Source organism: Symphalangus syndactylus, chromosome 18 (assembly GCF_028878055.3).
Source record: "Symphalangus syndactylus isolate Jambi chromosome 18, NHGRI_mSymSyn1-v2.1_pri, whole genome shotgun sequence".
NCBI lineage: Eukaryota > Metazoa > Chordata > Mammalia > Primates > Hylobatidae > Symphalangus > Symphalangus syndactylus.
The window spans coordinates 84,901,819-84,924,261 of record NC_072440.2 but is presented as its reverse complement, the minus strand read 5'-3'; the positions used below and the strand labels follow the sequence as shown (position 1 = coordinate 84,924,261).

General features: G+C 49.7%; 2 protein-coding genes across 4 annotated transcripts in view; one reads left to right on the top strand and one right to left on the bottom strand.

Annotated features, from left to right (window-relative positions):
- The window catches only part of TRIM54 (tripartite motif containing 54), a 27,114-nt gene extending 6,591 nt beyond the window's left edge, over positions 1–20,523 (top strand). The window contains exons 2-11 of one of the 3 annotated variants that reach the window (XR_008652408.2): positions 11,016–11,188; positions 11,693–11,864; positions 11,961–12,086; positions 18,065–18,160; positions 18,690–18,923; positions 19,186–19,208; positions 19,320–19,444; positions 19,565–19,651; positions 19,971–20,249; positions 20,344–20,523. Coding sequence is in view for 2 of the 3 variants with exons in the window: in XM_055252219.2 (XP_055108194.1) it covers positions 11,016–11,188; positions 11,693–11,864; positions 11,961–12,086; positions 18,065–18,160; positions 18,690–18,923; positions 19,186–19,208; positions 19,320–19,444; positions 19,565–19,650 (1,035 nt within the window). In the remaining variant the exon portion in view is untranslated. Of the gene's footprint in view, positions 1–11,015; positions 11,189–11,692; positions 11,865–11,960; positions 12,087–18,064; positions 18,161–18,689; positions 18,924–19,185; positions 19,209–19,319; positions 19,445–19,564; positions 19,652–19,970 lie in introns of all 3 variants that reach the window. The other 2 variants (XM_055252219.2, XM_055252220.2) reach the window with 2 other exon arrangements.
- Positions 20,484–22,443, bottom strand: UCN (urocortin). The gene is made up of 2 exons (XM_055252243.2): positions 21,244–22,443; positions 20,484–20,992 (listed from the first exon to the last, which is right to left on the bottom strand). The coding sequence occupies exon 2, from the start codon at positions 20,977–20,979 to the stop codon at positions 20,605–20,607; it is 375 nt and encodes a 124-aa protein (XP_055108218.1). The 5' UTR covers positions 20,980–20,992; positions 21,244–22,443; the 3' UTR covers positions 20,484–20,604.

The window sequence follows — 22,443 nt, the reverse complement described above, 5'->3', positions numbered from 1 at the left end:
TGCCCACTGTTTTCCCAAGGTTTTTCCAACATATTCTGAGTGTCTGGCTCACAGAACTTGCATGGTCCATCATTCATCATTGGCCAGGCCTTCAGGTTGAGGGAAATAGCCTCCAAAAAGCCCCCTTGCATCCAGAGCCTGTGTCCCAAATTAGCACCTCTCTGGATAGCCAGAGAAGAGGGAAAACATTCTGACATAAGTATGGATTTGCTAGACTAGCTGCATTTACAGAGCATCTTTCTAGATGGAATATTTCTATTAGATGCTATGGAACATTACAAAGGAAATAGAAGGCACCGTAAAGCCTAAAAGAGAGAGAGCTCATGGCATATATTCCACACAACAGCTTTGAACATAGTCTAGAATTAAATTCCATTTATTTGTTCCATTCCATCTTATCCTTCACAGTGGAGAAAGAACAGTCATTTCATACCCTGTGGTTCTGTGTGGTCATTTCTTTTTAAGGTCTAGATTAGGACTGTTAACAGTCCTCTGTGTTTGTTCAGTGCCTTATAATTTATAGAATACATTCACAAATATGATTCCATTTGAGTTAGAGCAAATGGACATTATCTCCATTTTACAGAAGAGAGCACAGGAAACAGGTCACAGTCACACAAACAAAGGGACAGACTAAGGACTAGGTGTTCTGTTATGTTTCCTAGAGTGATGGAATTTCCTCTACACATCACATCATTGGCACATGAAATTTTACTTCATGGGGCTGGCTTCCTTGCATAAATGTAAGATTTAAGGAAAGGACAAGACATTTATGTGTATAATAGAGCCAATCAGTTATCTCTTAGTCTTGAAATGGAAAGATAAACAGAAGCAGAAGATAGGATTTTTCTAACTGGGTATTAGTCAGCTGAAAGATCTTTAGCCTAATGTAGAGATTGTCAGCTATGAAGATGTATTAAGGAAGTTGTCATGTATCCATTAGAGTATAAAATCCTTATTTGTGATGAGAAAATTGAGGGACTTATAATCAGCGTAGGGAGTAATTTTTTGTGTGTGCCGTGGACCGATTTGTCAGTGTGTGAAACCTATGGATCCTTTCTAATAACAATTTTTTAAATGCATACAATATAATACATATGGTAAAGGAAACTGATGGCATTAGAATACAGCATGTATTCTCAATGGGAGTGATATTGCTCTCAAGGGGAAAAAATTAATTCTTGGAAGGGGGCTCTTGTTGCCCAGGCTGGAATGCAATGGCATGATCTCGGCTCACCACAACCTCCGCCTCCCGGGTTCAAGCAATTCTCCTGCCTCAGCCTCCCAAGTCGCTGGGATTGCAGACATGTGCCACCACACCTGGCTAATTTTGTATTTTTAGTAGGGACAGGGTTTCTCCATGTTGGTCAGGCTGGTCTCAAAACTCCCAACCTCAGGTGATCTGCCCGCCTCAGCCTCCCAAAGTGCTGGGATTACAGGCGTGAGCCACCGCATGTGGCCAAATTTTACTCTTTTTATGTGTAAAGGGTAGATAAGCATGCGGTACATAAACAGATATATCTATGATATTAATATTTAATGAAGGGAATGGGAGCTATTGGGGGGAAATGTCTAAAAAGGTTCCTGAGCAGTGGCACACACCAACAGTCTCAGGTACTCAGGAGGCTGAACAGGAGGATCGCCTGAGCCTAGGAGTTTGAGGCCCGCCTGAGCAACATAGTGAGACCCTATCTCTCTCTCTCCTTTTTTTTTTTTTTTTTTTTTTTTTTGAGGCAGAGTCTTGCTCAGTAGCCCAGGCTGGAGTGCAGTGGCTTGATTTCGGCTCACTGCAACCTCCACCTCCCAGGTTCAAGTGATTCTCATGCCTCAGCTTCCTGAGTAGCTGGGATTACAGGTGCATGCTACCGTGCCCAGCCAATTTTTGTATTTTTAGTAGAGACAGGGTCTCATCATGTTGTCCAGGCTGGTCTCAAACTCCTGACCTCAAGTGATCCGCCCACCTCGGCCTTCCAAAGTTCTAGAATTACAGGTGTGAGCCACCGTGCTATCTTTTTAAGAGACACTATCTCTTAAAAAAAATTTTTTTTAATTAAAAGGGCTCCCAGAGGGGACAATAATAAAGAAAGCTTTGGAAACACTGGAATATAATCACCAAAATATTTAAAGCACATTTGATGGAGTAATACATGTGCTTCTTAACTAACACATTAAAGAATGAGGTCTGGCAGTGAGTCTGAACTGCTGTCATTTAGAAGTAGTGATAAGCAGCTGGGCGCAGTGGCTCATGCCTGTAATCCCAGCACTATGGGAGGGAGAGGCAGGCAGATCACGAGGTCAGGAGATGGAGACCATCCTGGCTAACACGGTGAAACCCCGTCTCTACTAAAAATACAAAAAATTAGCCAGGCATGGTGGCACGCGCCTGGTTGAGGCAAGAGAATCGCTTGAACCCGGGAGGTGGAAGTTGCAGTAAGCCGAGATTGCGCCACTGCATTCTAGCCTGGGTGACAGAGCAAGACTCCGTCTAAAAATAAATAAATAAATAAGTAATGATAAGCATACATTATTTTTTGAAATTTTAGCAACAACTCTAACGCGATATGAAAACAGCTGTGATTTCCGTTGGTGACAAAGTCACGGGCTGCTAAAACGGCTGTGGTTTTGTGCTACTTCCCCTATATTGTGCTCCATTAAATGCTTCTGTTAAAAACCAGAGATGTTACCTATAAGGGCAACAATTTGACCCATATAGCCAGTGTAGAAGACTTTCTCAAAGTAGCCACTCAACATTTGCAAAAGGTTTGGAACACAAGTCGGACAAATTTTGGTAGGGAAAGTCAGGAAATGGTTAGCAAATTTCATTCTGATTTCACCTTCCTGATTTTTGCCATAGCTGTGTACCACCTGTACTATAATTTAATAGTTCTATTTTAAAACACTCACTTTTAGGCTGGGTGCACTGGCTCACACCTGTAATCCCAGCACTTTGGGAGGCCAAGGTAGGCAGATCACTTGAGCTCAGGAGTTTGAGACCAGCCTGGCCAACATGGTGAAACCCTGTCCCTACTAAAATATAAAGAAATTAGCCAGGCGTGGTGGTGAACGCCTGTAGTCCCAGCTACTCGGGAGGCTGAGGCTGCAGAATCACTCGAGCCTGGGAAGCAGAGGTTGCAGTGAGCCAAGATCGTGCCACTGCATTCTAGCCTGGGCTACAGGAGTGAAACCCTGTCTCAAAACAAAAACAAACAAACAAAAAATGACTTTTAAATCTTAAATATTTACTTTATCCTTATTCTATACGATGAAATCCATGAAAAGTTGTCAGTTTTGTGGACTGTTTTTTTCCTAATATGCATTAGAATTAACACATAAAAAATCTTGAACATCCATCCCCATATCACCTCCAATCTTCATGCTTGTCATCAGTATTATACCATATTTTGTTTGTTTGTTTTTTTTTTTTTTTTTTTTTTTTGAGACGGAGTCTTGCTCTGTCCCCCAGGCTGGAGTGCAGTGGCACAATCTCGGCTCACTGCAAGCTCTGCCTCCCGGGTTCACGCCATTCTCCTGCCTCAGCCTCCTGAGTAGCTGGGACTACAGGCACCCGCCAACACGCCCGGCTAATTTTTTGTATTTTTAGTAGAGACGGGGTTTCACCGTGTTAGCCAGGATGGTCTCGATCTCCTGACCTCGTGATCCGCCCGCCTCGGCCTCCCAAAGTGCTGGTATTACAGGCTTGAGCCACCGCGCCCGGCCATATTTTGGGAAACACAATGAGGGCCTCTAAGCAATATGAGCCAGAGGCCCTAGAAAGTCCGAAGGATAAACTTTACTATTTTATTACAAGTCAAATGTAGTCTTAATGCCAAAAAGCACATGTATGTAAATATTGGTCAGAGAGACTAGCAAAGGAAGTGGGGTTAGGATTTGGCTGGGGGCTAGCATTGCTGAAGCAATCACAGAAGGGAAGGGCTGCCCTGGAGGTTAAGAGGAAAGCCAGCCAGGCCTGACAGAGATATGGCAGGAGGAATTGGACTTGTGAATCAGGAGGGGACTCTGGGACTGGGGGATGAAAGGCTACATGCAAAATACAGGACTGTGGTGTCAGCAGCAGGGAGCAGCACCAGCCCCGAGCCAGACGGTGAGGAAAGCAGAGGTGCAGCCTATCCCCACCGCCCTGTCCCCTGAGCTCACACACTCCCGATTTCTCTCTCCCAAAAAAGGAACTCTTCAAAGGACTTGGGTTGGACTGCCTGAGTACTGATGCCTCTTAGCCTTCTGGCCTCCAGAAGAAATGCAATGACTAACCAATGAAATGAGCTGCTAAAGAAATTGCTTTGGCAGGTGGGAGAGTGGTGAAGAGGTAGTGTTAGTGTGCCTCCCTCAGGTCAAATCCTGAAGTCAGTTCTGGTGGCTGTGGGGAGTTTGAAGGAAGACATTGGCCAAGATAACCCAAGTCCTGATTTTTTCTTTCTAAAAATTGTAAGCCTGACATGGGGGCTCACCCCTGAAATTCCAGCACTTTGGGAGGCTGAAGTAGGGGGATCGCTTGAGGCCAGGAGTTTGACATCAGCCTGGGCAACTAGCAAGACCCTATCTCTGCAGAAACTTTTTTTAAAAATCAGCTGGGCATGGTGGGACACCTGCAGTCCCAGCTACTCAGGAGGCTGAGGTGAGAGGATCCCTTGAGCCCAGGAAGTTGAGACAACAGAGAGAGAGATCTTGTCTCAAAATTTTTTTTTTAATTTTTGTAAAATACACATAACGTGAAATGTGCCATCTTAACCTTTTAAATGCACAGTTCAATGGCATTACATACATTTACATTGTTGTGAAACCGTCGCCACTATCCATCTCCAGAACTTTATCACCACCCCAAACTGAAACCCCACACCCCTTAAACGATACCTCCCTACTCCCCCTCCTTCCAGCAACTGGCAACCACCATCCATCCTATGCCAGGTACCTCATTTAAGAGGAATCATACAATATTTGTCCTTTTGTGTCTGGCTTATTTTGCTTAGCGTAATGTCTTCAAGGTTTATCCATGTTACAGACTGCAGACCTTGTTACTTTTAGCTGATAATTTCTATTGCAAGCTATGTGACTATTATCAGCGTCATCCATTCTACTGTCAAATGTGGATTTTTTTTCTGTGTTGATATTTACTTGATTTCTTTCCTTAATTCTGCCAGCTCTCTTTTCTTCTCCAGCTTTGATCACTTATATCTCTTTGTTTTTGTTATTTCTTTTAAAATGGTGTATCGAAATGGCATTGATTCTTAGAGTATCTGTCCCTTGTTTATCAAGCTTTCTTTTTTCTTTTCTTTTTGTATTATCTGGTTTGCATCTTTTGTTGGATTCTGTCTGCTTATCACTCCTCTTTTATCAGGGTACTTTTATCTGGAGCTGAAGGTGAATTCCTGACTCAACCCACTGTGTTTATCTTGGCTTTCTTTCACTAGCCTCTTAAATATAAGCTGCCTGGTTGGATGTTGTCATTGGTTTTGCAATCTCTCTTTAGTTCTGTGCCTTCTTTGGTGAATAGAGGGGTATGACCTGAATTAATAGGTAGTTGAGTGTCTCAATTTGGTTGTGTTGTCTTGGAATATTTTTCACGCAGAATCCGGTGACTTATCTACCATAGAGGCACATACAGGTCCATGGGAGGAGGTCTCCCCTGAGATTTGAGCTATTTCCTCTCCATTTCACAGACAAACAGGTCATTCTGTTTGAAAGCAGGGCCCTTATAGAGCTCCATGGCACACAGGGTTTTAATTTGATGAGTCATCTTTTGTTGATCTTTGCTTAAATAGCTTTAGTCCACAGTTGCATAGTTGATTTTCAGGCTGTAGTTTCTTTCCTCTATGAAGGTTTGAGGTCTGTTCCTTCATTACCCTTTTACTTTTTTTACTTAAAAAGCAAAAACAAAAAACAGCCAGGCGTGGTGGCTCACACCTGTAATCCCAGCACTTTGGGAGGCCAAGGTGGGTGGATTGCCTGAGGTCAAGAGTTCAAGACCAGCCCGGCCAACATGGGGAAACCCCATCTCTACTAAAAATACAAAAAATTAGCCGGGTATGGTGGCACGTGCCTGTACTCCCAGCTACTCAGGAGGCTGAGGCAGGAGAATCGCTTGAATCTGGGAGGTGGAGGTGGCAGTGAGCCAAGAACCTGCCACTGCATTCCAGCCTGATGACAGAGTGAGACTCTGTCTAAGAAAAAAAAAAAAAACAACAACAACAACAATAAAAAAACTGCCTCTGCCTGAGACTCAGAGAAATGAATATTAGCTCTAAGCGTTTTTTTGTTTTGTTTTTTGTTTGTTTTGTTTTTGAGACAGGTCTCACTCTGTCACCCACGCTGTAGTGCAGTGGCATGATCACAGCTCACTGTAGCCTTGACTTCCTGGGCTCAAGTGATCCTCCCACCTCAGCCTCCCAAACACCTGGGACTAAAGGCATGAGCCACCTTTTTCTTTTTTTGTAGAGATGGAGTTTCACTGTACTGCCCAGGCTGGTCTTGAACTCCTGCACTCAAGCCATCCTGCTGCCTTGACCTCCCAAAGTGTTGGGATTACAGGTGTGAGCCACCGTGCACAGCCTGGCCTAAGTTTTATTGTGTCTGACAATAGAACACAATGATTATTAGGACAGGCTCCGGAGTCAGAGTGACTAAGTTCCAGTACTGGCTTTGCCACCTATTAGCTCATGACCGTGTACAATTTATTTAATTTCACTGGGACACAATTTCCTCATCCTTGAAATGGGGCTAAGAGTATTACCTACTTGAGGGCCAGGCACAGTGGCTCATGCCTGTAATCCCAGCACTTTCGGAGGCTGAGGTGGGCGGATCACGAGGTCAGGAGATTGAGACCATCTGGCCAACATGGTGAAACCCTGTCTCTACTAAAATACAAAAAAATTAGCCAGACATGGTGGCAGGCACCTGTAGTCCCAGCTACTTGGGAGGCTGGGGCAGGGGAATCGCTTGAACCCAGGGGATGGAGGTTGCAGTGAGCTGAGATTGCACCGCTGCACTCCGGCCTGGGCAACAGAGCAAGACTCCATCTCAAAAAAAAAAAAAAAAAAAAAGAGTATTACCTACTTCAGGGTTGATATGAGTATTAAGTGAATTAATACAAATGAAAGACTTAGAGCAAATCCTGGCTCAGTAGATGTTAGGCATTATTATTCTATTTCTTGTAGTCTAAGTTAGGGGTGATTGTTCATCTCCTCGACTTTTTTTTTTTTTTTTTTTTTTGAGACAGAGTCCTGCTCTGTCGCCCAGGCTGGAGTGCAGTGGCGCAATCTCGGCTCACTGCAACCTCTGTCTCCTGGGTTCGACTCCTGGGTTCGAGTGATTCTCCTGCCTCAGCCTCCTGAGTAGCTGGGATCCTCAACAATCTTTACAAGAAGTTCTTGAGGAATAAATACTTTAATGTCTGGAAAACCCATGACACAATGCTTGACACATAATAAGCCCTCAAAACATTTTTTTTTTTTTGAGACAGAGTTTCACTCGTCTCCCAGGCTGGAGTCCAGTGGTATGATCTCAGCTCACTGCAACCTCCACCTCCCGGGTTCAAGTGATTCTCTTGCCTCAGCCTCCCAAGTATCTGGGATAACAGGTGCCTGCCACCGCACCAGCTAATTTTTGTATTTTTAGTAGAGATGGGATTTCACCATGTTGGCCAGGCTGGTCTCGAACTCTTGACCTCATGATCCACCCGCCTCGGCCTCCCAAAGTGCTGGGATTACAGGCATGAGCCAGTGCGCCCGACCTCAAAACATTTGTTGAATGTTAAGTAATGGGTATCCCTGCCTTTGTGGCTCAGGAAGAGGAAGGGTGCAGTGAGGGATGGAGGTTGGGGAGAGCGGCTGCTCAAGAGTTTATCTTTGCTGTGGGATATAGGTCCGCCTTCCTCCCATTCAAATATCTCTATATGCTTGCCATCAGCAAATCAAAGATAAGAAAGACAGGAATCTGCAGCCTTAGAGTTCTCCCAACACCTCTTTCCTCACTTGGGTTCTAAATATTGAAAAGTAATTGTATTAAGCAAACAAAAGGCAAGTGATTATACACTTTAACGCATTCCCTAAACTAAACTCAACAATATTCATATATTTCTAGCTACTGAGAAGGCAGATGTACAAACATGCCTTGAATTATCTCAAACTAATCTGCCCCGGGTTTATGATGGGCTAAAGGTTAACATTATTCTCAAGAAATCCCAAGAAAGATGTGGTATTTATGGCACACACCAGTTACTCTCCCCAAGATAAGCTGCTCACTTCACAGTGGGTCCACGTTTCCTGCCTTGCCTACAGCCCTTGCTACCAAAGGATCACACAAGACCCTTGACTTGGCTGCACTCTGTACATGATGGGGTGTTGCTGCCCACATGCAAGGGGCCTTCCAAACTGTCTTCTGGTTTGTGTATGGTATAAGGGTTTGGAGAATTTCATGCATCCCAGTTGTAGGAAGTGCATCTCAATATGCTAGGTCATAGGTGACCACTGTCTCCGTTACTCTCTAGGAATGCATAATCTTTCAGCCAGTTAGGATTAGGTTCTAAGTGGCAGAAACCCCAAAATAACAGTGGCTTAAAGAGGGTAAAAATTGGCCGGGCGCGGTGGCTCACGCCTGTAATCCCAGCACTTTCGGAGGCCGAGGCGGGCGGATCACGAGGTCAGGAGATCGAGACCATCCTGGCTAACATGGTGAAACCCCGTCTCTACTAAAAATACAAAAAATTAGCCGCGCGAGGTGGCGGGCGCCTGTAGTCCCAGCTACTCAGGAGGCTGAGGCAGGAGAATGGCGTGAACCCCAGGGGGCGGAGCCTGCAGTGAGCCGAGATCGCGCCACTGCACTCCAGCCTGGGCGACAGCGAGACTCCGTCTCAAAAAAAAAAAAAAAAAAAAAGAGGGCAAAAATTTGCTTTATTCTCAAGTGAAAGTATGGGTGGACAGTGCAGGACTGCCTCATCAGAGACCTCCTTTCATCTCGTTACCATTCTCAACATGTGGCTACCACTTCTTGGCTCAAGATGGCTGCTTCAACTTGAGCCATCCTGTCTTCTTTCCAGCCAGCAGGCAGGAGAAAAGGGGAGGAGCAGGGCATGCCCCTCCCATGAAAGACGGTTTGTGCAGTTTCCTGCAAATTACACAAAACATTTGCCTCTACATCCCAGAGCACAGCCAGTTGGCCACACCCAGCTGGAAAGGAGGCTTAGATTCATGGGTTTTTTTGTTTGTTTTTTTGAGATGGAGTCTCCCTCTGTTTCCCAGGCTGGAGTGCAGTGGTACTATCTCAGCTCACTGCAGCCTCCGTCTCCTGGTTTCAAGCAATTCTCCTGCCTCAGCCTCCCAAGTGGCTGGGACTACAGGTGTGTGCCACCATGCCCAGCTAATTTTTTTATTTTTAGTAGAGATGAGTTCTTGCTCTGTTGCCCAGGCTGGTCTCAAACTCTTGAGCTCAAGTGATCTGCCCACCTCGGCCTCCCAAAGTGCTGGGATTACAGGCATGAGCCACCACACCCAGCCCTTTATACCATGTGTCTTGTTAAAACTCAGGGCACTTATTATTGAAGAAGAAAAGGTGATGAACATCAGGGAACAATAAGCAGTGTCTGCCGGTCTTTCATCTCTGCATCTCCCCACGCATAGACTCTTTTCTCTGTAGACCAGCCTTTTCTGTTCAGAGGTTCTGACCCCTTACACTTTCCAGGGTGGCCGTGATGTCAGCTCTTAGCCCAATTCCACAGGTCTATTCAATTCCTAAGCAGCACTTGGCGTAGCCAGCTAAGCCCCTGAGTCTCAAGTCCAAATTCTTAGGAGAGAATATTTGATTGGTTCTGCTTTGGTCAGGTGATCACCTCCTTAGCTCTGAATCAGTCATCTGTGGCAGGGATCTCCCTTCTAGGATAGGATGGAGCAACTTCTCTAGGAAAGAGATGTAAGCTGGAGGAAGTGATGGGTGTCTGTTAAGTCCTCCTTCTGAGCCTACCCCTATCACAACACCCATCCTGCTGGATGCAGTTGTCAGGTGCTTGTCCTTAGGACAGGATGCATTTTCTTTGTATCTTTAACTCAGAGTCTAGCAGCTACCTGGCACACTATAAATGAATAATCTAATTTTATCCTCAGCTTTACAGAGGTTGAATGCCTGTCTAAATTTATATAGTTAAGAGGTTGGCCATGGTGGCTCACGCCTATAATCCCAGCAATTTGGGAGGCTGAGGTGGGAGGGTCACTTGAGGTCAGGAGTTTAAGACCAACCTGGGCAACATAGTGATACTTCATCTCTACTAAAAATAAAAAAAATTATCTGGGCATGGTGGCACACACCTGTAGTCCCAGCTACTCAGAAGGCTGAGATGGGAGGATTGCTTGAGCCCAGGAGGTCGAGGCTGCGGTGAGCTGTGATCCCACCACTGCACTCTAGCCTAGGCATCAGAGAGAACCTGTCTCAGAAACAAACAAAAAAAAAGGCCGAGGGGAGGGCATCAGAGACAGCACAAGAACCCAGGACTCCTGACTTCCAGCTCCTGGAGCAATTTTCTAGAATTACCTGGCTAGTTATACTTTGTGAACCCCATTGTTGAGCACTTGTGTCTGCTTGTACCCCTACCCAGGACTGCAGAAAATCTCCCCCAGTTGTGGCCCAAGAGGGCCCCAGACTGGAAGACATTGGTCGCACCACTCAGAGTCCATTTCCTGCCTCGGCCTTATTGCCAAGGCCAATGTCTCGCCACGGCTCCAAGCTGGCCCCTTTGGAGAGATCCCATCCTGACTACACCTTGACCAAAGCTGGGCTCTGGATGCAGGGGCACTCTAGGAGGTGGGCTGAGTAATGAGGCAAAGGTGGGAAGCAGGGTCTCCATGGCCGTCCACCGTGCGCTGCTCTCAGAGGTAGATCCAGCCACAGAGAAGAGGTGACATCTTCCCCTCTATCAAGTTCCTACTCCCTAGCCCCCAAGCCCTTTCCCGCTGCCTCCTCCAGTCCCTTCATGCCTCCCCGTGCCTGTTCTCTCAAGCCATCTGTCCCTGCAGGCCTCGAATCCTCTGTGGCAGTCCCGGGGCTCCACCACTGTGTCTTCAGGAGGCCGTTTCCGCTGCCCATCTTGCAGGCATGAGGTTGTCCTGGACAGACACGGTGTCTACGGCCTGCAGCGAAACCTGCTAGTGGAGAACATTATCGACATTTACAAGCAGGAGTCGTCCAGGTGAGCCGCCAGAGTCTCTTGCCTCTCTAATGGCAGGGCTTAGGACACAGCCAAGGAACCCATCAGAGCCAAAAGGGAGAGACTGAAACGATCAACCTGCCTGTTCTGTCTAGAGACAATAGGACTAGATCTGGAGAGGGATTTGCCTCAGGCCTCCCAGAGAGGGCAGTCTCTGATTCCCTAGCCAGTACTTCACTCCTACCCTCTCCTCCTGGGAGAGGCTGGCAGTCCACCAACAAGATCCTCGCCAACCCCCCAAGGCTTCCTGTCCTGTGGGACTTCCCTGCCCCCTGTAATACAGACTATTCTTGAATCCAGGCCTCCTCTATCTCTTAGCTCCTTCTATTCCCCAAATTCAGAGCTCTGTGGAAGTACTCACCAGTTCAGCCACAGCACTAGCTGCAAGGGCGGAGAAGTTGGTGGTGGTTGGTGGAGGCTGAAGAGAAGGTATTCCTAGGACCCTTCATGCTTAAGGTCCACCTCCCCCTGCCCACTCCTCTCTAGGCCACTGCACTCCAAGGCTGAGCAGCACCTCATGTGCGAGGAGCATGAAGAGGAGAAGATCAATATCTACTGCCTGAGCTGTGAGGTGCCCACCTGCTCTCTCTGCAAGGTCTTCGGTGCCCACAAGGACTGTGAGGTGGCCCCACTGCCCACGATTTACAAACGCCAGAAGGTATCAAACGGGAGGGAGTAGATATGTGGGAGATATCTACTCAATCTTTTGTTTGTTTGTTTATTTATTTATTTATTTATTTATTTATTTATTTAGAAACAGGATCTCACTCTGTTGCCCAGGCTGGAGTGCAGTGGCACAAACCCAACTTACTGCAGCCTTGATCTCCTGAGCTCAAGTGATCCTCCCATCTTAGCCTCCCAGAACACTAAGATTATAGATGTGAGCCACCGCACTCAGCCCTATGTATCTATCTATCTATCTATCTATCTATCTATCTATCTATCTATCTATCTATTTTGAGATGGAGTCTCGCTCTGTCACCCAGGCTGGAGTGCAGTGGTGCAGTCTTGGCTCACAGCAACCTCAGCCTCCCGGGTTCAAGCCATTCTTATGCCTCAGCCTTCCAAGTACCTGGGATTACAGGAATGTGCCACCACACCCAGCTTTTTTGTATTTTTTTTTTTGACTCCTGGCCCCATGTGATCCACCCACCTTGGCCTCCCAGAGTGCTGGAATTACAGGTGTGAGCCACTGTGCCCAGCTCCATTTATTTATTTTTTAAGAGATGTGGGGATCTCTGTCGCCCAGGCTGGAATGCACTAGTATGATTGTGACTCACTGCACCAGCCTTGAACTCCTGGGCTCAAATGATCCCTACCACCTCAATCTCCCAAGAAGCTGGAACTACAGGCATGTGCCACCATGCCCAGCTAATTTATTTATTTATTTATTTATTTTATTTATTTTATTTTTTTTGAGATGGAGTTTTGCTCTTGTTTCCCAGGCTGGAGTGCAATGGCGCGATCTCGGCTCACTGTAACCTCTGCCTCGCAGGATCAAGTGATTCTCCTGCCTCAGCCTCCAGAGTAGCTGGGATTATAGGCACCTACCACCATGTCCAGCTATTTTTTTGTATTTTTAGTAGAGACGATGCTTCATCATGTTGGCCAGGCTGGTCTGGAACTCCTGACCTCAGGTGATGCACCCACCTTGGCCTCCCAAATGCTGGGATTACAGGCATGAGCCCCTGAGCCTGACCCTAATTTTTTATTTTTACATAGAGACAGGGTCTCTGGCAGGGCACAGTGGCTCACTGTGTAATCCTTTGGGAGGATACTACTACTAGTAATATTTATTAGTAGTACTAATAATACTTTAGAAGATCGAGGCAGGGGGATTGTTTGAGTCCAGGAGTTCGAGACCAGCCTGGGCTGTGTAACATAGTGAGACCCTTGTCTCTACAAAAAATTAGCTGGGCATGGTGGCATGCCTGTAGTCCCAGCTACTGGGGAGGCTGAGGTGGGAGGATCACTTGAGCCCGGGAGGTTGAGGCTGCAGTGAGCCATGACTGCACCACGGCACTCCAGCCTGGGTGATAGAGTGAGACCTTGTCTCAAAAACAAAAATAAAATGTTAAAAAGAGACAAGATCTCACTGTGTTGCCCAGGCTTGTTTTGAATTCCTGGGCTCAGGCCATCCTCCTGCCTCTGTTAGAGGAAAGAGGTCTTGACACAGACCCCAAGACAGGGTTATTGGATCTTGCGCAAGAAAGAATTCAGGGCTAGTCCATAGAGTAAAGTGAAAGCAAGTTTATTAGGAAAGTAAAGGAATAAGACAATGGCCACTCTATAGACAGAGCAGCCCCTAGGGCTGCTGGTTGCCCTCTTTTTTTTTTTTTTTTTTCTTAGACGGAGTTTCGCTCGTCGCCCAGGCTGGAAAGCAATGGCACGATCTCAGCTCACTACAACCTCCGCCTCCCAGATTCAAGCAATTCTCCTGCCACAGCCTCCCAAGTAGCTGGGATTACAGGCATCCTCCACCATGCCTGGCTAATTTTTGTATTTTTAGTAGAGACAGGTTTTCACCATGTTGGCCAGGCTGGTCTCAAACTCCTGAACTCAGGTGATCCACCCTCCTCGGCCTCCCAAAGTGCTGGGATTATAGGCGTGAGCTACCGGGTCCAGCCTGGTTGCCCATTTTTGTGGTTATTTCTTGATGATATGCTAAACAAGAGGTAAATTATTCATGCCTTCCCTTTTTAGAACATATAGGGTCACTTCCTGACGTTGCCATGGCATTAGTAAACTGTCATGGAGCTAATGGGAGTGTAGCAGTGAGGACCACCAGAGGTCACTCTCATTGGCTTCTTGGTTTTGGTGGGTTTTGGCTGGCTTCCTTACTGCAGCCTGTTTTATCAGCAAGGTCTGTATGACCTGTATCTTGTGCCGACCTCCTATCTCATCCTATGACTTAGAATGCCTTAACCATCTGGGAATGCAGCCCAGTAGGTCTCAGCCTCATTTTACCCAGCCCCTATTCAAGATGGAGTTGCTCTGGTTCAAACGCCCCTGACACCTCAGTCTCCCAAAGTGTTACTCCACTTAGTTTTAAAGTCAAGCAGGCTGGGCGCGGTGGCTCACACCTGTAATCATAGCACTTTAAGAGGCTGAGGTGGGCGGATCACCTGCAGTCAGGAGTTAGAGACCAGCTTGACCAATATGATGAAACCCTGTCTCTACTAAAAATACAAAACTTAGCCAGGCGTGGTGGCAAGTGCCTGTAATCCCAGCTACTTGGGAGGCTGAGATAGGAGAATCGCTTGAACCCGGGAAGTGGAGGTTGCGGTGAGCTGAGATCTCACTATTGCATTCCAGCCTGGGCAACAAGAGCAAAACTCTGTCCAAAAATAAATAAATAGGCCAGGCGCGGTGGCTCATGCCTGTAATCCCAGTACTTTGGGAGGCCAAAGTGGGTGGATCACGAGGTTAGGAGATTGGGACCATCCTGGCTAACACGGTGAAACTCTGTCTCTACTAAAAATACAAAAAAATTAGCCAAGCGTGGTGGCAGGCACCTGTAGTCCCAGCTACTTGGGAGGCTGAGGCAGGAGAATTGTTTGATCCTGGGAAGCAGAGCTTGCAGTGAGCCGAGATTGCGCCACTGCACTCCAGCCTGGGCGACAGAGTGAGACTCCGTCTAAAAAAAATAATGATAATAATAAATAAAATAAATAAATAAAAATAAAATCAAGCAGATTACGCCAGGCGCGGTGGCTCATGCCTGTAATCCCAGCACTTTGGGAGGCCAAGGTGAATGGATCACCTAAGGTCAGGAGTTCCAGACCAGCCTGGCCAACATGGTGAAACCCTTTCTCTACTAAAAATACAAAATTAGCTGGGCGTGGTGGCGGGCACCTGTAATCCCAGCTACTCGGGAGGCTGAGGCAGGAGAATCACTTGAACTCCGGGGGCGGAGGTTACAGTGGGCTGAGTTTGCGCCATTGCACTCCAGCCTGGGCAAAAAGAGTGAAACTCTGTCTCGAAAATAAAATAAAATAATAAAATAAAATAAAAGTCAAGCAGATTGGGGTGAAAGTCCTAACTCTGTGCTTGACTCGGTATGTGACCTAGGTATGTTACTGGACCTTTGTGGCCCTCACTTTCCTCATGTGTAAAATGAGGGTGAAAATGCCTACTTGTGATAGTAGCTATAAGGATAAAATTCGATAATGGATGAAAGCAGAGACTTCAGTATGGTGGATGAGATACTTGCAGGGTCCTCTCACTATCACACAACTAGATTCTGTGTAAAACAGAATTTTCAAATTATATTGCTTGGTACATAGAAGCAAAGGAAATCAGTGGGGGTGGGGAGGGGCGAAGAGAAAAGGCGGAGCTGAAAGCAGAACCCTGAGTGGCAAGCACAGAAAAGTCAGCATTTCCCAGAGGACCAGTGCTGGCAATGTCACTGAGCTAGAGAGACCAGACTATTCCTCCAAACCCCTAAAAGGAGGGGTACCTGCAGCTAAGATTCCAGAGACCCGGCTGGGCGCAGTGGCTCACGCCTGTAATCTCAACACTTTGGGAGGCCGAGGCGGGCGGATCACTAGGTCAGGAGTTGGAGACCTGGCCAACATGGTGAAATCCTGTCTCTACTAAAGATACAAAAAATTAGCCGGGCGTGGTTGCAGGCCCTGTAATCCCAGCTACTCGGGAGGCTGAGGCAGGAGAATCGCTTGAACCCGGGAGGCGGAGGTTGCAGTGAGCTGAGATCACGTCATTGCACTCCAGCCTGGGCGACAGGGCGAGACTCCGTCTAAAAAAAAAAAAAAGTTTCCGGAGACCGTAGGTTAAACTAGGATCCTAGGAGCTAAAGCAGTAAATTGCGCCACCTGGGTTTCAACAGAGGCAAATGCAAAGACTGCCTAGAGGAAAATATACTCAATTTAGGCCCGTAGGTATTCCGTAATTAATTAATATCAACAAAATATTAGCTCACAATTGAAGGTGCACAGAGAAACGTAATCCATGAGTGAAGTCAGCAGAAACAAGAATTACAGATTTAGGACCCCCTCCAAAAGGAACTGAGATATTGGAATTATTAAATAATTGGAAGTCACTATAAATCAAATGCTTTTTAAAAAAAGATGAAAAATTTTAAAAACCAAACAATAATAGAATATCAAAAAACAACCATGTAGCTGGGTGTGGTGGCTCACGCTGGTAATCCCGACACTTTGGGAGGCTGAGATGGGAGGATCACTTGAGTCCAAGAGTTGGAGACCAACCTGGGGAAATGTTGAAACCCCGTCTACAAAAAAATACAAAAAATTAGCCGGACGTGGTGGCATGCACCTGTAGTCCCAGCTACCTGGGAGGCTGAGGTGGGAGGATCACCTGAGCCTGGAAGGTCAAGGCTGCAGTGAGCTGAGATCGAGCCACTGCACTCCAGCCTGGGCGACAGAGTGAGACCTTGTCTCAAATATACATATATATATATATAACATTCAACAGAGGGCTGGGCATGGTGGCTGGAACCTGTAAACCCAGTGACTAGGGAGGCTGAGGCAGGAGGATAAGACCTGGAGTTCGAGACCAGCCTGGGCGACAGAGACCTCCATCTCTAAAAAAAATTTTTTTTTTTTTTTTTTTTTGAGACAGAGTCTCGCTTTGTCGCCCAGGCTGGAGTGCAGTGTTGTGATCTCAGCTCACTGCAGACTCCACCTCCCAGGTTCACGCCATTCTCCTGCCTCAGCCTCCCAAGTAGCTGGGACTACAGGCGCCCACCACCACGCCTGGCTAATTTTTTGCATTTTTAGTAGAGACGGGGTTTCACCGTGTTAGCCAGGATGGTCTCGATCTCCTGACCTCATCATCCACCCGCTTCCGCCTCCCAAAGTACTGGGATTACAGGTGTGAGCCACCGTGCCTGGACTAAAACAATTTTTTTGTTTTAATTAGTTGGGAGTGGTGGCATGTGCCTGTAATCCCAGCTACTCGGGAGGCTGAAGCAGGAGGATCACCTGAGTGCAGGAGTTTGAGGATCCAGTGAGCAATGATCATACCACTGCACTCCAGCCTGAGTGACAGAGTGAGACTGTCTCTTAAAAAAAAAAAAAATCGGCCCGGTGCAGTGGCTTATGCTTGTAATCCCAGCACTTTGGGAGGCCGAGGCAGGCGGATCACAAGGTCGAGACCATCCTGGCTAACATGGTGAAACCCCATCTCTACTAAAAATACAAAAAATTAGCCGGGCGTGGTGGCAGACGCCTTAGTCCTAGCTACTCGGAGAATGGCGTGAACCCGGGAGGCAGAGCTTGCAGTGAGCCGAGATCACGCCACTGCACTCCAGCCTGGGTGACACAGCAAGACTCCGTCTCAAAAAAAATTTTTTTTAAAAATCAATGAATGAATTAAATGATAGATTTGTCTGAAAACAGAACTAGTGACCAGTATGAGAGGACTGAAAGAAAGACAGAATGTGCAGTTCTGGGAGATGAGAAGGCTGAGAGTGAGAAGGTCTAACAGGTCTAATCAGATTCCCAGAATGAGAGGATAAAGAGAATAGAGAAGAGGCAATATTATGCAAATGGATAATCACGAAGACTTTCTCATAATTGATGCAAGAAATGAATCTACAGATAAAGCATCTAGCCCAGTGTCTGGTATCTGGTGGATGTTTGGAGACTGTCTGTTCCTTCCCCACTTAGTGGTGGAGGGCTTCTCTCCACCTCCTTCCAGAATCACTAGAATGTGCTTCCGTACCTCTTGATGGTTCAAGCCTTCTAGATTGCTGTAGATGCCCTCATGGGGGGTGAGGTGGAGGGGCCAGCCCTCTCCTAGGCAACCCTGGCTGGGGTGAGGGGTGTAGCTCTAGGCCAGGTCCCAGCTCTAAGTGCTGACCTGTGTGTGTATCAGAGTGAGCTCAGCGATGGCATCGCGATGCTGGTGGCAGGCAATGACCGTGTGCAAGCAGTGATCACGCAGATGGAGGAGGTGTGCCAGACCATCGAGGTGAGCCTGGGCTGGAGGGAGGGAGGAACAGCAACTGGCTGGCCTGCAGACCCCGGGCTCCCAAGAGAACTGCTCCTCTCTGACCTCTGGCCAAACTGGTCTGAAAGTTTCTGGGGTCCTGGGAGTGGTGGGAGGTGCTTTTGTCAGGCTGCTGGGTGTGCATTCCAGCTTTGCCGCAAAACTTTCATCCAGTTATTTAACTTCTCTGTGCTTTGGTTTTGTTTAACCTCATAGAACAGTGATGATGATAATGATACTCCAGCTACCTCATGGGTTCTTTTTGAGAATTAAATGGAATAATGCAAATAAAAACCAGGGCTAGGGATATAGACAGCACTCAGTGAAGCTACTTGAAAGCATTGTGTTTTTATTATGGAAAAGATCTGGGCTGGATTCTGGCTCAGCCACTAACTCACAGTGTCACTACGGATGGGTCACTTTCTGTGTTGGTTCTCTGTGAGTACCCTGTACTTTCCCAGCCACCAGGTCTCAGCCACGCCTTCCCTCATCCTTGCTCCCCATCTTTTAGGACAATAGCCGGAGGCAGAAGCAGTTGTTAAACCAGAGGTTTGAGAGCCTGTGCGCAGTGCTGGAGGAGCGCAAGGGTGAGCTGCTGCAGGCGCTGGCCCGGGAGCAAGAGGAGAAGCTGCAGCGTGTCCGCGGCCTCATCCGTCAGTATGGCGACCACCTGGAGGCCTCCTCTAAGCTGGTGGAGTCTGCCATCCAGTCCATGGAAGAGCCACAGATGGCGCTCTACCTCCAGGTGGGCCCTAGGGGAGGGTGGCAGCGCTGCACAGTGGCTGGAGTCGGGGCCTTGGTACCTGGAGACCCAGGTTCAAGTCCTGTCTCTTGCACCTGCTTGCCCCTACGACCTTGGGCAAGTCACCCCCTCTGAGTTCGTTTTCTACTTAACGAATTGGGATGTGCCTTCCCACCTACCCCGCAGGACTGTGGTGAGAATCAGAAATGGGACTTTGCCCAGGTTGGCCCAGTGCTTACTCTCACCCTCCTTTTCTTCCCTGCAGCAGGCCAAGGAGCTGATCAATAAGTGAGTAGGCCCAGCGGGAAGGGAAAGGAAGGGGGCTGCACTGCTCCCCTGGCTGGGGTGGGGCTTGAGAGTGCTGGGGCATTGCCAGCTGAGTCCGTGTGGCCACTGCAGGGTCGGGGCCATGTCGAAGGTGGAGCTGGCAGGGCGGCCAGAGCCAGGCTATGAGAGCATGGAGCAATTCACCGTGAGCGTGGAGCACGTGGCCGAAATGCTGCGGACCATCGACTTCCAGCCGGGTGAGGGAGGTGGCCGAGGGCTACTGGGACTGGGGTTCGGACCCTCTGTGTGGGGGGTGCGGCGGGCACGATGGCCGGAAAGGCAGGGATTCCACCTCACCAGGCCTTCCTTGGGCTCAGGCGCTTCCGGGGAGGAAGAGGAGGTGGCCCCGGACGGAGACGAGGGCAGCGCGGGGCCGGAGGAAGAGCGGCCAGATGGGCTTTAAGGTGAGAGCGGCCTGAGGGGCTTGGGGTGGGGCCTGGCTGGTGTGCTCGCGTCCCCTCCCCCAGTGATTGTCCTCCCTGTGGGTCGCGTGGAGCCCCCACTCCTCGGTGCAACCCAACCCCGGAGCCACAAAGGCGCGCCCTCTAGGGCGGAAAAGTACATTTTCCTCCTCACCCGCTGTTCCTGCTGGGTGCTGGGGAGGGCAGGCAAGGCAGGCTGAGTAGAGGAGAAACCCACGTGGCGGGGGACGCAGTGAGCGGGGCTCGAGCTGCCTCGCGCCTTCGCAGCACCCGCCCACCGAGCCTTCTTTCCTGGGCACAGACCTGCGCCGACCCGACCCTGCTCGAGAGCCCGCGCTAGAGTCGGGGAGGATCTGCGCAGAGACCGCGGTATCACCCAAATCGGCGCCGGCCCCGGGAGGATCTCAATAAAGAACTCGAGCGTCCCAGACCCGTATCTCCTTTCGCAGCCCAATCCCGCAGCCTCGGCTTCGGAGGCGACCCGCCCACCATCCTGCCCTTCCCAGAACCTGAGACCGTCTCGGGGGCGGAAGCTAAATGAACCCCTGTTGGGCACCTCTGTGATACCAGGAGCGAACTGGTGAGCCCAGCGCCCTGGGAAGAGGGTCGAGGGCGGGGCGGTGGTGCCGGGACCTCTGAGGTCCTGAGGATTTGGTGACCTCTGGGGTCCACAGGCACCTGGCTGACCTGGCTGAAAGCCGCTCTCTCGGAGCCCCCCACAGCATTTTGTTACCCTCCCGCTGGCCTGGGGGCCCCACCTTCCCACGGGTTCCCACGCTGCTGTGACTGCCCTGCCCCCACGACAGAAGCCAACGGGTCTTCAGTACTTTTATTAAAAAATAGTCACGCAGAGAGTGCCCTGGTGGCTCTGCCCCGCATCCCAACCCTGGGGTGGGGGAAAGGGGTCAAAGTTTTCGCGGCCCCAAACCGGGCCATCACTTGCCCACCGAGTCGAATATGATGCGGTTCTGCTCGGCGCGCTCCCGCTGGCTCTGCGTCCGCGCCAGCTCCAGCAGGGTCCGCAGCAGGTGAAAGGTGAGGTCAATGGACAGAGGAGGGTTGTCCCGCCGCAGCCGCTCGCCTGCCGTCCCGGGTCCCCATCGGCCGGGCCCCGCGCGGCGCGGGAAGCGCTCCGCCAGCAGCAAGAGGAGCGCGCGGGCCCCACCGCCCTGGTTCCGTGCCCCAGGGCTCCAGCGCAGACTCGGGTCCTGGACCCCGGCCGCCTCGGGGCTCCTCTGGCTGCTCCCGGGGCACAGCTGTACCAGGAGCAGCAGCGTGGTCAGCAGCGCCGCGCGTCCCGCCTGCTTCATGGTGCCGCCGGCCCTGGACACACAGGGGCAGCGCAGGGTGAGGTGCGCCTGGGGCAGCTGCAGGAGGCCGCTCCCCTCCCCGCGCTCGCCCGGCGACCCCTCCGGCCGCCGCCCAATGCCCGCAGCCTGCCCTCCAGCCCCAGCCACTGCGCCAGTGCTGTTCCATCCCTTCCACCCAGCCTCCCTCCCCGGAGGAGCGCGATGGCTGAGCTGAGCGGAGTCCTGGTGCTGGGGGAGGCTGGGCGGACGCTCTGAGCCACTCACAGGTTGTCGGCGAGCGTTTGTACGGTCCAAGATTGAGCTCCAGTCTCTGTCCCTCGGGGCGGGCTGAAGGCGCCTTGGGGAACACAGGGTCTGTCCCGGGTCTGCCGCCAGCCTTATATAGTGCCAGGACAGCTCCGACTGACGTCAGCGAAGAACATGCACTGATTGTAGAAGCAATGACAGCCACAGCTTCGAGTCTGGCGGCTGGCGGGCCCCCGGAGGGGCGCACCTCCCGACACCAGCCTTCGTGCCCCTGGGGCTAGCGCTGGAAGCAGCACTGGACGCAGGAAAGCGAGAAGCCGGATGGGGTGTAAAGACTGCTCTGGGACCCATGGGAGTCCCTCGCCCCGCTTAGAACAGCCAGCAATGACTAGGGCCGTCCCCAGACCAGACTAGTCCGGGTCGCGTGTTCTGACACACTAAAGGGAGGCAGGACCGTGAGGCTGTCCATGGTGCTGATCCCGTCCTCTGCCTCTAGAAGTGGCCAGAAATGTGAGAACGCTGTGCCGCTGGAACCCACTGCCTCCCTGCAGCTATCAGTTCTGCAAATGCAGGCATCAGGAGTCCACCGCTGGCACTCAGTCAACACAGTGGGACCCACTGAGAGGCAGCCTGCCACAACTAAAGTCTCCCAGCATTCTTATCTTTTTCCAGCCCCAGGATCCAAATTGTAGGGCTGTCTGACAGAGGCACCATGTAACAGAGGGTCTCTAGCCTCCGAGTGCTTTCAGACCACAAATGGCTGGCCCGTCTGCTTTTGAGTTTGCCAAAGTGGTAGTTTAGCAAAGTTCAGTTTCTCTCCTGGGAATCATAGCAGCAGTATTACTCTGCCCATGAGCAGTAAAGAAATATGGGTTCAAGTTTCTGCTAACTCCTGGTGTGGACAGGTCACCTCCCTTCTACCAACCTGAGGGTCCTCATTTGTAAGACTGGGCTTGGCCAGGCGTGGTGGCTTACGCCTGTAATCCCAACATTTTGGGAGGCTGAGGCAGGCGGATCACGAGGTCAGTAGTTTGAGACCAGCCTGGCCAATATGGCGAAACCCCATCTCTACTAAAAATACAAAAATTAGCCGGGCGTGGCAGTATGCGCCTGTGGTCCCAGCTACTCAGGAGGCTGAGGCAGGAGAACTGCTTGAACCCAGGAGGCGGAAGCTGCAGTGAGCCGAGATCGTGCCACTGCACTCCAGCCTGGGAGATG